General features: G+C 35.6%; 1 protein-coding gene across 9 annotated transcripts in view; it reads left to right on the plus strand.

Annotated features, from left to right (window-relative positions):
- Positions 1-14,427, plus strand: part of KDM6A (lysine demethylase 6A) — a 206,031-nt gene extending 191,604 nt beyond the window's left edge. For 8 of the 9 annotated variants that reach the window (XM_059909881.1, XM_059909884.1, XM_059909883.1 and 5 more), the window contains 3 exons: positions 9,539-9,665; positions 12,529-12,699; positions 13,838-14,427. In XM_059909881.1, coding sequence (XP_059765864.1) covers positions 9,539-9,665; positions 12,529-12,699; positions 13,838-13,867 — 328 coding nt within the window. In that variant the 3' untranslated portion in view covers positions 13,868-14,427. Of the gene's footprint in view, positions 1-9,538; positions 9,666-12,528; positions 12,700-13,837 lie in introns of those variants that run through there. The other variant, XM_059909889.1, reaches the window with a different exon arrangement.
- The last annotated feature ends 503 nt before the right edge of the window (positions 14,428-14,930 follow it).

Here is a 14,930-nt window from a genome sequence, read left to right on the forward strand (position 1 = left end):
ATCACTTCTCAGGCTGCTTAAAATAAATGGGGAAATAGTCAAAACGTTCAAATACATGATCTTTGCTTTAATGATGGAGATACTGTTTTAAAAAAAAATGGGAGAGCATAGAGGAAGGCGCTTCTGAGAGAGGGGAACATTTAGGAAAGGCTTTATAGAAGTAGTACTACAGCTTCATAGTCCTTTATCCTAAACCCCTTAGGCCAAATGTGTTTTGGTATTCAGAATTCTTTGGATTTAGAAAGGTAAAACAGTACATTTATTTTACCCTCCCACCAGAGTTTGTGGCAGTGTGCTAGCATCAAACACATTAATATTTCTGCAGTAAAACATATAAATAGTCACTCTGATGAGCTAAGTGAAAACTATAAAAAGCCCCAGGTCAAGTTTCAACACCAATGAGTTTATGCAAAATTTATGAAAAATTTGTGGGACTATAAGAGATTATGAACTGTATTTGCACTGAGTGATTAATAATGGGACATGATGTTCTCTCCTGTTGTCACCTACTAATCCCTTATTATCATTTTGAGAATGAATTACCTGTGGTTATTTTAAAAAGTCAACACCACTCTTGTTTTTTTCTTTGCACTTTTAAATTCAAGTTGGGTCTTTTAGAGCCCTACAATTCCATAAAGTCCTTTATCTGAGTAAGTCATTTAGTAAATCTCAAAATTTCTACATTCTAGCTATTTTTCTAAAATACGCTAATCTTCATACTCCTTCACATTCTTCCAGATGTCTCCTACATTGGCATGAGTCAGTATCATTCAAGGAATATTCATTATCTTGATTACTTCTTTTCATATTTCAGTGAACTTGACTTGAAAAGTTCACAGCCTAACTCCTTAGGAACATTTTAGTGGAAGCTCAGTGCATAACTTCTCTTTTGGTTTCCTTTCACTGTTCAAATGAACATAAACTTTTTTCCACATACCCCATATGCTGCAAGTAAGCTTAGTTTCTCCTTTAGACTAAACTTTCAAATGTCTCTCAGGATTAAGCCCTGCTCGTTCATTTATATCAGCTGAAGAGTATAGATTTAAACTTTTGTTGCTAAAAATTTCAAGTAGACTTCACATTGGCAGCAGCTGCTAATGAGAAGCCTTTAGAATTTCTAATATTTTTAATAATGATCAAATTTGCATGCTAGATCACTTGACAGCAAGATGAAGTACTAAATGGAGGGCAGAAGATTTAGAGGCATATTAATTAGAAGGTAGTTGCTACATTTCAGACAAAAGGAAAGACAAAGGATAGAAGGTAAAATAGGCATATTGATTGATTGGGTGGTAGAGGTGAGAGGGGAATCAGTATTGCTGGGGCTTTGTCTTGGGCCATGCAGTGGGATATTTGTGCTTATTGATGAAACTGGGAGTAAAGGAAGAAAAGAGGAAATGGGTTAGATATAGGACATGATGATTACCAGATTGGCTGGCTTTAGACACGTAGAACTTGAATTCCTTTTACGATGTTTCAGTGGGAATCTCTTTAAAGTAATCAGATGGATATATGGTTCTATTGTTTAGAGAAGGAGTCTGAGATACACATTTGTATCTCTCAGCTGGCTGATAGGTAATCCCTGCTAAGGTATTATTAGCTGTTGAGTTTTCTGAACCATTAGCCATTCTTAAAGTAGAGCAGTGCCCACACAAAGAAATGAATTAAGGAAGACAATAAATGTAAAGCTACTGATCTCTTCCTTTAGTTCACTGAACTGTGACCGTTTTTCCATGTTAATATATCTTATCCTTTAAAACATATTAAATTTGCCTGTAACACATTACTGCATGCCCCCTCCCAAGCTTACTTATACTTTTTCCTCCAACTTTTTCTTTTGAAACTTTTTTATTCTACAAAAAAAAAGCTGAAAGAATAGTGCAGTCAGTACCTAGGTAACTTCATCTGGAGTCATCAGATAAGTTTTTGCCACATTTCCCTATCAGTCTCTGTATTCACATACTTGCGCACATACTTTTTTGGCTGAGTTATATGAAAAAGTAATTTGCAGATGTTGTGACACGTCACCCCAGATATTTCAACCTGTATCTCTTAAGAGTAAGGATATTTATTCTCACATAACCGCAGTACCATTTACCATACATAAGAAATATGGAGTTCAATAATAATCAGCTAATACATAGTCTACATTTAAATTTCCCAACTACCCAGAATGTCTTTAGCTCTCCCCCTCCCACCCCCATCCAAATTGAATCAAGGTTCACATTGAATTCAGTATGTAGTCATTGTGTCTTTAGTCTCTTTTAAATCTATGAGAGTCTTTTCTCATGATTTTTATTTTGAAGAGAGCAGACCTTTGTGTTGTATAGAGTTCCATATTTTGGATATGTTTTCTCATAATTTTATTTGGGTTATACATTTTTGAGAGTAACTGTTGATGGCGTTTACCTTTGGTAAACCCGTGTCCCACTCCAGTAGAGACTCTGTTATAGATATTTTCGTTAGTGAATCCTGAGTGAATGAAGTTTTAAGTAGGCAGTTTAAAACTTAAAGTTGAGAGTGGGGAGATTATTGCTGCTTTTTATCCATCTTCTTCATAATATACAGTTTTTACCCTTTGATTTTAATTTTAAACTAGTTGATTGAGAGCTAAGAGAAACCCTCATTCTTTACAAATTCATTGTTCCCATTTTCAGATATTTGAGATACATTGCTTGGCCTACATTTTCTCCCTATATAGTTAGTAGTGCAAAGGCTCTTTTTCACTTCACTTTCATAAGACTCATATATTCATTATGTTTTAGCATTGAAGTATTTCTTTTAATAGGATCCTTGAAAGGAATCAAATGATAACGTAGCAAGTGAGTAGTGCAGAGTCTTGGTAATGATTAGACTTCCCTGTAGATAACAGGCTTTCAGAATAAATGGATTCTTTTTAGATGCAGTTAACTGGTTTAATCTCAGTGGTAGATAAGGCCAACTCCAACTAATATGGTATAAATTGTTGCAATCGTGTTGGAGTATTAGCAAGTTAAGGTAATGATAGTATGTTTCTGATACATTGGAAACTCTGGTTTCTTCAACTACTTTGTTATTCCACTTAAATCACGTAATAAGTAGTTCAGTATATTTTACAATGTCAAAAATCAGAATGCCAAAGAGCCCATTTTCCTCTGACAGGTTCAATATTAGGAAGTCTTAGACTTCGGAGGAGCATATCAAATAGTAATAGAATGTTGGGAGGTGGGATGAATTGGGAGTTTGAGACTGACGTACATACACTACTATGTATAAAATAGATAACTGAGGAGAACCTACTGTATAGCACAGGGAACTCTACTCAGTGCTCTGTGGTGACCTAAATGGGAAGGAAATCCAAAAAAGAGGGGATATATGTATACATATAGCCGACTCACTTTGCTGTACAGCAGAAACTAACATAACATTGTAAAGCAACTATACCCCAATTAAAAAAAAATAGTAGTAGTAGAGTGTTAATTTTCAGAATACACATTCTCTTGTCTACCTCCCCATAATCTGCCATATGTTAATACATTCTAAAAATACTGATAAGGTGTAAGTCAGTAGTTGAAAATAAATTTTCTAAAATTTCAACAGTTCCAAGTCCATTGAAAACCACTCCCCACAAATTTAATTTCTTGTCATATCATTTTGTCATTCTTTTGACCATCTTATAAAGCACTGTTTTTATATTTCAGTTTTTAAATGTAATGTCTTATATGTACAATATTAATGTGCTTTCCCTTTGCCCTTTGTGTTATGTGTTTGTTATTATGTGTTTGTTATTTGCCTTCCCCTTTTAATTTTACTCAGTCAGTCTTAGAATGTGTGCTATTTAATATTCCAGTGAAATATTACAGGCAGCACTGTGTAGTTGTTTGGAGTCCAATCTGCCTTCAAGTCTTAGCTTCTCCATTTACTGGCTGGGGGATCGTGGTCAAATTACTAAACTTACTAGTCTTCATTTCCTTTTCTGAAAATGGGGATAATAATTCTTTCTAATAGCTTTTATGAGTATTGTATTGGTCTTAGCATAGAGTAAGCACTCAGTAAATGGTAGCTGTTGTGATAATTATTATTAATATTAATTATAGAAGGGTCAGTCACCTGTTTTTTAAGTAAGTTAGTATTCATGGACCTAGTTCAGTGGTCCTCAACTGCAGGCAGTTTTGCCTCCCCCAACCCTCTTCCCCAAGGGACATATGGCAGCGTTATGACTTCAGTGGGAGGGGTGCTACTGATAGTTTGTGGGTAGAAGTTAGGGACAGTGCTAAACATCCTACAATGCGCAGGACTGTCCCCACAACAAAGAATTATCCAGCCCAAGATAACAATAGTGCTGATGTTGAGAAATCCCGACCTATTGGACTCTAGACTAACACCTTTTCAATAATCTGTTTTATGTTCTTTTAGGTGTAACTATTACCCTTCCAGTTGGCATTCATTGCACAATTTTTTCAAATTAAAAAATTAATTTAGTCATTAAATAATTATTTTAACACAATTTTAAAATTTCACATACCAAGATTAAATATTGATCACTAACTTCCAGGCACTAATCTAAGCATTTTATGTATATGTACTCCTCATAATAGTACTGTAAGTTAGATGTGCCTTCCTTACATTTGAGAAAACTGAGACTTTCGTGTGAAGCTGGGGTATGAACCCAGGCAGTCTCCAGAATTGGTGCTGTTTCCTACTCTCTGGCTTTCTCTCTGTGATTGATCTCTTATGGCTGTAATCATAAAAACATGGTGATTTGCTGAAAAATACTGTTACAAATTTTAGACATTGTTTCTGATGAAGTAAGGGGTTCGACTGGTTCTTACTTGGCCTAATTATAAGAATCAACCAAGACTCTTATTAAAATAGACTTCTAGACTCTGTTCCTAATAAGTAAATTCAGAGCTCTGTGTGAAGAACCCTGGGAATCTCTTTCACAGTGAATGGCCTAGATGAATCCTATGGTCCAGACAAGTTAGGGACACCCTAGTCTAGGTTCGATCTCTTTTAGAACTAAAAATATTTTTGTTTCCCCTTTTCTTTCACACGTATTATAGATTATTACCCTATCTATATAATATATACTTTATCACAAGCACTGAGGTTTTGAGTATAAATTAAAGCAGACTGTTAAATATTAACTCCCTTTTCCCTTTGATTCCCATGTTTAAATGGATATATGAGGTGTTCTACAACTCTGTAGTCATAGGCTGTTAGCCTAATAATTGAGTCCAGTCCATAGTTAGCATAGATTTTAGTGCTGTTGTCCTTGGGAGTCTTCTAATACACCATTGGGTTAAATATGCAATGCTTTGTGATAACATTGAGCAAACAAAATCTAAAAATTCTAAAACTCTGCATTCTCATGGTTAACATATATTTGCTTTCATGCGTGTTTTTTCTATCTGAGAGTTTAAAATTCTTAAGATACTCATTTTATCATTGACTGAGACCTTGATTTTCAGCCATGTGGTTGGTTTAAATGAAACTGTTATATGTCTTACTGACATTTAGACACTCATTGTTGTCCTAGGGGAATCCACCTTTGGAGTGACAGGTGGGAAGTTTTGAGGGCTCACATGTTGGCTCACTTTGCCTACATGGCTCCTTCAGTAAGAGAGACTGGGCAAGGCAAGGCACTTCTTGGTATACTTTTAAAATTTGTACATCATCTGCTTCTTAGTGGCAGAGATTGTTGCCATAAAGACTTTAAAAGTGCCATAGCAAGTTAACCCATGCTTCATCTTGTCTCCACACCGATATTTAGGAACTTACTTTGGAAACGTAGTCAGGTTACCCCCAAAATGTCATACTAGTTCCCAGTGTTTTCTTAACTTCAACGTAATATATTGAGTTGGCCAAAAATTTCGTTCGGATTTTTCATGTTGCGGAAAAACCCGAATGAACTTTTTGGCCAACCCAGTAATATCGCTCTGGCTTCATTCCTTTGTTCTCTTACCTCAGAAACGTCACCCCAAGATTAAAATCATAAGAACAGTTGTTTATTCCCTAAATAATCCGGGCACTACCTTTGCTCATGGAATTCCTTTTGCCTAGAAGGTGCCTTCCTCCCACTTCTCCTTCCTGTCACATCTAAATTGACAACTTTATGAAAACTGTGAGTTCTGCCTCCCTCTCCTTTTAGCATCCATGGCATACTAAGTCTATCTTTTGCCTAATGTGTTGATTTATAAATATACTGTGTATGATCATTTGTCCTCATATTATTGTCTTCAGTTTTTTTATTGTAATATTTCAAGTATATTTTCATTTCTATCCCCTATGGCAAGCCGTTTTCTAAAATTCCATCCCATTTTAGGTTTCATCTTTGCCAGATGGGTTTATGGTTGGATTATATTCTTCTGTGTAACCTCAAATACACCCAGCCCTCAGTCAGCCTCTTCCTTGTGATTTTCTTCCAAGCCAGATCTGCCTTTTTGTGTAGTCTTTTATCCAAACAACTAAAAACAGTACTTGAGTCCTGAAACCAGATTGATCCTGACTGATCCTGAAAAGTCAAAGGGAAGTTTGATTCCCAGCTTCTCTAGCTCCTGAAATCATTTCTGACCCTGTTCCTAAAATGTATTTAAAACAGCATCTTCTGTCTTCTACAGTTTTACACATTTTGCTAGTGATTTATTATTTTTTTAACAAATTGAATTCTTTTTTTAATACAAGTGTGGTTGTTTACAACGTTGTATTAATTTCTTCTGTACAGCAAAGTGGTTTAGTTTTATATATATGTGTGTGTATATATGTATATATATATTTGGCCACACTGTGTGGCATGTGGGATCTTAGTTCCCCAATCAGGTATCGAAGCTGCGCCCCCTGCAGTGGAAGCGCAGAGTCTTAACCTCTGGACCGCCAGGGAAGTCCTAGTTATACATATATATACATTCTTTTTTATAGTCTTTTTCACTATGGTTTATCTCAAGGTATTTAAAATAGTTCCCTGTGCTATACAATAAGACCTTGTTGTTTATCCATTCTATATGTATTCGTTTGCATCTGCTAACCCCAAACTACAGAAGAGCCTCTGTCTCTCTCAATTCTTCTTCTGTTCCAACTGCTACCCTTTGAAAATGGGAAGGAACAAAAAATTTTACTGTTACGGAAAAATCATAAGGGCAGGGGGAAAACCGCGACTTGGTTATTCGTTGTCAGATCAGATTAATAGAGCTGTCGGTTTTCTTAGATTCCAGTATCTCACAAAATAAAAATTCTGGAGCTGTGATTTCAGAAGCAAAATACTGTTGGCTTAGTATTTATTCTTAGCAACCTTAACTCTAACCCTTTATTGTTTGCAGAAAAGTAGTATATTGCCTTTTTCTAGATGAAACTACCAAACTAGCCATAAATTATAAACTACAGTCTAACTGCCAAAGCAGTTAGTAGCATTGGAAGTGAAAGTTCATTTGCTGACTAAAGAGTGGAATAATACTCCACAGAACCAAGGCTCTGTGTTTGTGGGGGGAAAACTGTGCTGACTGAGCCCCAAGAATCTCATCTTCAAAAGAGAAGGGCGAAAGTGGGTAAGAAGATGTGAAAAGAGACCAGAAGGAAGATAGTACAGTGTAAGATAGTGAGGGAGAAACTTGAGATTTTCTGCTTTTACAAACCCCTAGCCCAGCCACTTAAAAATAGCTTTATAATATCAGCTTCTCTGGGCCCTAGTTTCCTTATTTGTGGGGTGGAGATAATAGTGCCTCCTGCACAGGGTTGTTAAGAGTCCTAAATGGCATAATATGTGTGAAGTACCTAATACCATGCTTCCTGTCTGGTTCTTATTTTTATTTATTTATTTTTATAGTATTGTTTTATCATTTTTGTTTGTTTTCCCACATGGGAGCATAGTGGAGTCTATAAATCTTCCTATACTTATATATAAATAAGTATAAGGAAGTACTTATAAGTACTTATTTAGAAGTACTTAATTATATACTTATACTTATTTATAAGTATAAATAAGTATATAAATCTTTCTATACTGCAGAGTTTTAGGCAGTATTTTCCTGTGAAAAAGACCTTATTTTGAAGCCCTGCTTGGAAAACTTGTTCAGTTAGAGCAGTGCCTTCAGAGATGAAGTATATAGGACACAAGGAGGGAAAAAGGGAGGAACAGGTACTGTTCAAGAGCTAGCAGCAAAATCTGAATTATATGCTCTCCGTTTTTGCCATGATCTAAATTTTTACTTGCTCCTCCCCTGGCATACATACACACACACACAGGTATCCTAGCTTTGACTTGCAACCATAGTCTAAAGCATTATTTTGTTTCTAAATAAGTTAAGCACACAAGAATTGCTGGAGCCAAACGGAGAGAGAAATCCTTTGAAAATGATACTTAACGGGTTTGCCTTACAACTATAAAGTTGATATTGTTTTATGTTTGTTAAATAAGTTATCAAATTTTACATATATCTTTAATCTTTTTTACGCTGGCTTTTAATTTATGTGGGTTCTGATAAGTTACAGTACTTTAATCTAGTAACTTGTAAAATAGCAAGGAAGTATAAATTAAGAGAAATTAAATATGCTATTATTTATCATACTTTAAATATTAGTAGTTCCATCATCAAATGTTTATTGAGCATCTACTATATGCCTGGCACTGTCCTAGGCAGTGAGTAGACAGTATGCATAAATCAGACTACACCTTTACTTTCAAGCAGCACTCAATTGCTAAACCCATTTCCTCTTCTTTAGGGTATTTTCATCTCCAAATTTTAGAGCCAAAAAGTACCATACAGATCATCTAGTCCAACTTCTCTATTCAAATGAAGAACCTGAGCCACTAGGATTCACAGAACTTAGCAAATAATTCCAAGTAGTGACAGCAAACTATAGGAAAATCACAAATTGTGAGAATTCACTATATCATTAGCATCATAAGTATGAGTTTAGAAAAGGTATAAATTATAAGAAAAGTTCAATTATGTTAATATGAATGAAATATTTCACTGTATTATCTTCAAGTTAAAATCAAGGAATGAAGTGTCTTTTTTTTCTTCTTCACTACAGTGAAACCATTTTTTGTATTGTGTAGTGACTAAATCCATAAATACTTTTTTGCTTATATACTCAAAAGTTTCAAAAGCAACCATATAAGTGATGCTGTTTATGAGTGTCTAGGTAGTGTTGATAGAAATAGTGTGCTTTCCTGCCTTACTTAGAATCATAGAGTTCACATCTGGAATTCAGACCCCTTATTTCAAGGATGAGACATTGACTCCCAAAGAGGTTAATTGACTTGCCCAAATAAGCCAAAATTAGCAACTTACATTTAAACAAGGTGTCAGGTTATTATATTTTGATATTCAGATATCAATTATTCTCAACTTTAAATGATCTAATATTGTCATTGTCGGACCTGCTGGGCATTGGCCTTATTTTTAAAATCTGAGAATATCTGAGAAATTGATGAAAGAAAAATGTGGTTACAGATACTAGAACAGAATCTCTTGGCATTACTTCTATTGATACATCTTTCATGCTAAAAATTTTCAGTGTTCAGTTGCTGGTCACAAATAATTTTCCCCCCACAATATAGGTATTGTCTTCTGAGAACTCTGAAGCAGTGTCAGACATTGAGGGAAGCTCTCATTGCTGCAGGAAAAGAGATTATCTGGCATGGGCGGACAAAAGAAGAGCCAGCACATTACTGTAGCATTTGTGAGGTAAGTAACTGTTCTTATCCACAGTTACTTTATAAACCTCTTACCTCTCCAGTTTTGGTTTCTCTTTAGTTTTTCGTTTTGTTTTGTTTTAATTTATTTATTTTAGGCTGTGTTGGGTCTTCGTTGCTGTGCGTGGGCTTTCTCTAGTTTCGGTGAGCGGGGGCTACTCTTCGTTCCGGTTCGCAGGCTTCTCATTGCGGTGGCTGCGGAGCACCGGCTCTAGGTGTGCAGGCTTCAGTAGTTGTGGCTCGCGGGCTCTAGAGCGCAGACTCAGTAGTTGTGGCTCACGGGCTTAGTTGCTCTGCAGCATGTGGGATCTTCCCAGACCAGGGCTCAAACCCGTGTCCCCTGCACTGGCAGGTGGATTCTTAACCATTGCGCCACCAGGGAAGCCCTCTTTAGTTATTTTTTAAAATGTACTTTTATGTAATGCATTTTACTGAAATTGACATTGTGTTCAGTCTTGTTATTTAACTACTATATTAAAATTTAATCTGGTGATACGCCATTTCACTAACTGTGAATTAACTCTAAAAGTATCTACTAGTGTCATCTACCTGGTAGGTAACAGTTGGCCCTCTCTCTCTATGCACGGGTTCCTATCTGGATTCAACCAACCGCAGATGGAAAATATTCAGGGGGTGGGGTGGGGAGTATTCCAGAAAGTTCCAAAAAGTAAAGCTTAAATTTGCCATGCACCAGCAACTATTTACATTGTTTTAGGTATTAATAGGTAATCTAGAGATGATTTAAGCTATAGGGGAGGATGTGCATAGGTTATATGCAGTTGCTACGCCGTTTTTTGTAAGGGACTTGAGCATCCTCAGATTTTGGTATCCATGGAGGGTCCTGGAACTAATCCCCCATGGATACCGATACAGTTGATAAGTGTCAAGTTTAGTCTTGAGATTTTAAACTGGGAACCGTCCAGATGTAGACAGATGCCAGTAAACTGGATAGAGTTCAGTATAGCTCCAGGCAGATCATTGTTCAGTCGTCTCTGAACGACTGAACACACAGTACGTTGGTCAATCTTCTCCTGTGGCCAAGGCTTGCAAGAGATGCAGAAACAAAGATATGGTACCTGCTCTGAAGGAGCTTACATCCTACTTGGGGAAGACAAATTACAAACAGTTGTAATGTTATATGAGACTGTGGTGAATGCAAAATTGGTCTTGGTCTTACTGTTAGGATAACACTAAGGGAGAAAATGACCTAATTTTTTCCTTCTAGTATTGGCCTAAGAGTTCACCAAAGTATTAATATTTGAGTCCATCCTTGAAGGATGAGTATGACTTTAGCGGGCTAAAAAATGATGACAGTTAGAAGTAGAATGAATGTTGTTATGAGCTGTAGGAACAACATGGGAAATGGAATGGCTTCTTCAGAAAACGGTAAATAGTCCAGTGTGGCTGGAACACAGACTATGTAAATTCTACAGATAAGCCTAGTTGGTAGGAAGTTTGCAGAGCATCTTGAATGATTTTAAGAAATTTGATATTTATTCGGAGGTCATAGAGCCATCAAAAGTTTTTGGGCAGGCACCCAAGTTGGGTAAGTATTTCAGAGAGAAAAGTGATTGGAGAGGATGGAGATAAGAAGCTCTTGCAGTGGTGTGTTAAGAGTTGTTATCCTAAGGCCTAGACTAGAACCTGGCGGTGGGAATATTAAAGAAGGAGAGGAGTACAAAAATATTTCGAAGGTAAAATTCACCAGACAACTCATTAAATGGCAGAAGTGAGGGACAGGTTGAAGGATGTTCACAAATGTTCTAGCTCAGATTATGAGGTTCATGTTGTTGCTCATTGATAGTAATGGAAAACATGGGTAACTCTGGGATTTTAATTAACATAACTTCAAAGAAGACATGAAGTCATGAGAATTTTCTTTCATTGGATACATTCAAGGATATGCCAAAGCCAGGGATATTAATGATCCACTCCAGGCCTTGAAATTCTGTAATTCTGATGTTGACTTTTATTTGAGGTGATTCAGTCTATCAGCTATTTTAATGCTGTATAACCTGGCTAAAGTATGCCATTGGGAGACCAGATAGATTCTAGTTAGGTGTGTTATACCTCAGAAAAATGAATGTATAAGCTTTCCAGTATTTGAGAATGACTTTTATTCTGTACTGTTATTCCTTATCCTGCTTGAGCCTTAGCAACTCATCAGTCTCTCTAGCACAGAGGTATTATTTCTAAAATCATGCTATACTCATGAATATACATTTTGATTGTACTCATACTCCTTAAAATGAGGCTTATAGCTGAACACTCACTTACTGTCACTTACCTGTCAGTTTCCTCATCTGTAAAATAATCAGATTATATTGATTCAACAAGTTTGTTTTGAGGTTTGGCTAAGCACTAAGCACTGTGAAATGATAAGCTCTGGAGTTACAAAGATGAGTAAAACATAGTCTTCATCTTTGAGGAGCTCAGTCTATTGGGGAAGACAAATATCCATATACAGTACCCTGTGATGAGTACTATCATTGAGAAGTAAAAGGAAAATAATGATCACTTTCATCTGATTGTATACTAATGTTTTGAATTTAAAACAGATAAATAGGCTGACCTTTATCAAACTTTTGAATTAGGCTTTTGCCAGTGGTTGTAATGAGTATGTCATTCCCCAAGGTCACTCCCCTAAATAGACATTACCACCCACGTCTTTGGGTCTGGTGCAAAATAAACCTGGTCTATTAAAGATTCTTAAACACTCTTAACTCTTAGTACCCACTTAACCAGTGATCACTGTCCACAACTGCATGTGAAGTAGAACTCTATGATTACACTAACGTAGTACAATAAATAAACACTACTGTCTCTATTGAATGCTTTTTCTCTTGTATAAATAGGTGGAGGTTTTTGATCTACTTTTTGTCACTAATGAGAGCAATTCTCGAAAGACCTACATAGTGCATTGCCAAGATTGTGCACGAAAAACAAGTGGAAACCTGGAAAATTTTGTGGTGCTAGAACAGTACAAAATGGAGGACCTGATGCAAGTCTATGACCAATTTACATTAGTAAGTGAAATCAACATGTGAGTACATAGTTAGCTGGATAGGGAAGCAGCAGTGTTTGTTCTGCCACCTGATAAGGAGGAGGTAATGAAATATTTAAAATTTCCTTTGGCTCGTCAGATATTGCATGAGGAAATATATCACTCCCCCTCCTCCACTTCCAGGTATTTATTCCTATGAAATTGGCATATTTCATTTTCACTTTTCTTCCTGGGTGAGACCAGCCCTAAATAATGTCACAGTAATTACATTTTAAAATCTTTGTGTGCTTTTAGAACACTGTCACATCCTTTATGTCATTTGATCTCAGTTGATAAAATGTTTGTGTATATAGGTTATTAGTGTCCACAAAATGAATCAGTATGTATGCTTTTAAATATACTTCTGCTTTTAGAGCTAATTGTATTTATTTAAAATCTTGTCCTTGCCAGAAGTATTAACTTTATGGGAATATTTGATGGAGCTTAACTTCCTGCTATGTTATATAACCTTATGAAATTCAAGTATCTTTATAAATTGCACACAGTTTTTAATTTTAAACAGCAGATGCTTAGAGGGAAGCATTTTACTCTAGCACATCAATAGTTTTATGAATAGAAGAGAATTGTTGAATTCCCTCAGTACTTTTTCTCTTACATATGTGATCAGAAACTGAACTTTTGAAATTTAGCTCCTGATATTTTCACTTGAATGGTCTTCAGGATTGCTTGAAGAAGAAGAAAATTATCTGGAATATGTTAAACAAAATTTATTATCTAGTTGAGTTAGCTGCTGAAGCAAGTCACTAATGAAATCATAATTGATTTGTTATATTATTTTCCACAAGCCTTCTTTATATTTTTAAGCAATCTCAAAAAATGGTCAACCTAATAACATTCTAAGAGTTTTTGACTAATTGGTGAAGAAGTACCGAAAAATGTGGATGTGCTGAGTTGGGTAATGGTCTCAGACTCTTAGGAAAATTGGCCAGGTGGGAGACAGTAAGGGAGTTTGTGCTTGACAGAGTGTGGCAGGCCGTTGAACTTTCTTGAGAATTGTTATTTCCTTTACTTTCATACGCAGGCTGTGTTTGTAACCTGGAGCTAGGGAACACTATTAACAATTTGTATACCAAAGTAACATACTTTACTTTTATTTTCAGGCTCCTCCATTACCATCCTCCTCATCTTGATATTGTTCCATGGACATTAAATGAGAACTTTTCTGCTATTCAGGAACTAACCCAGTTCTGCACCACTGGTTTTTGTAGCTATCTCGTAAGGCTGCTGGCTGAAAACTGTTGTCTATGCAACCTTCCAAGTGCGGAGTGTCAACCAACTGGACAGGGGAGAGCGTTGCTCCTACTCCAGGACTCTCACAAAGCTGATCAGCTGTACTTCAGAAAAAAAATAATAATTTCCATGTTTTGTATATATCTGACAAAACTGGCAACATCATACAGACTACTGACTTGAAGACAACCTCTTTTATATTTCTCTATTTCTGGGCTGATGAATTGGTTTTCATCTATCTTTTCCCCCTTCAGAATTTTCCTTGGAAAAAAATACTAGCCTAGCTGGTCATTTCTTTGTAAGGTAGTTAGCAATTTTAAGTCTTTCTTTGGTCAACTTTTTTTTAATGTGAAAAGTTAGGTAAGGAACTTTTTTACTGCTTTTATGTTTTTCTGTCTTGTTTTGAAACCATGACGGTTATTACACTTTTGGTTCCTAAATAAAATGTTTAAAAAATTAACAGCCAAGTCACAAAGATAATGGATTGCACATAGACTAAGGAATAAACTTCAGATTTGTGATTTTTGTTTCTAATCTTGATGTAAATTTACACTATTTATAAATACATATTTATTGCTTGAAAATATTTGTGAATGGAATGCTGTTATTTTTTCCAGATTTACCTGCCATTGAAATTTTAAGGAGTTCTGTAATTTCAAACACTACTCCTATTACATTTTCTATGTGTAAATAAAACTGCTTAGCATTGTACAGAAACTTTTATTAAAATTGTTTAATGTTTAAAGAGTTTTCTATTGTTTGAGTTTTAAAAAGACTTTATGTACAGTGCCCAGTTTTTGTTCATTTTTCAAATCTGATTATATATATTTTATATATACTTGTGTATGTATATATAATATATATAGAAATCTGGATATATATGTATAAAGATTTAGAGCTTAAATTTTTCTCGTTTTAAGTTTCACATCTATGGTAGATTTTTGAGGTGTCTACTGTAAAGTA

This window comes from Balaenoptera ricei, chromosome X (genome assembly GCF_028023285.1).
Source record: "Balaenoptera ricei isolate mBalRic1 chromosome X, mBalRic1.hap2, whole genome shotgun sequence".
In the NCBI taxonomy this organism is placed as follows: domain Eukaryota; kingdom Metazoa; phylum Chordata; class Mammalia; order Artiodactyla; family Balaenopteridae; genus Balaenoptera; species Balaenoptera ricei.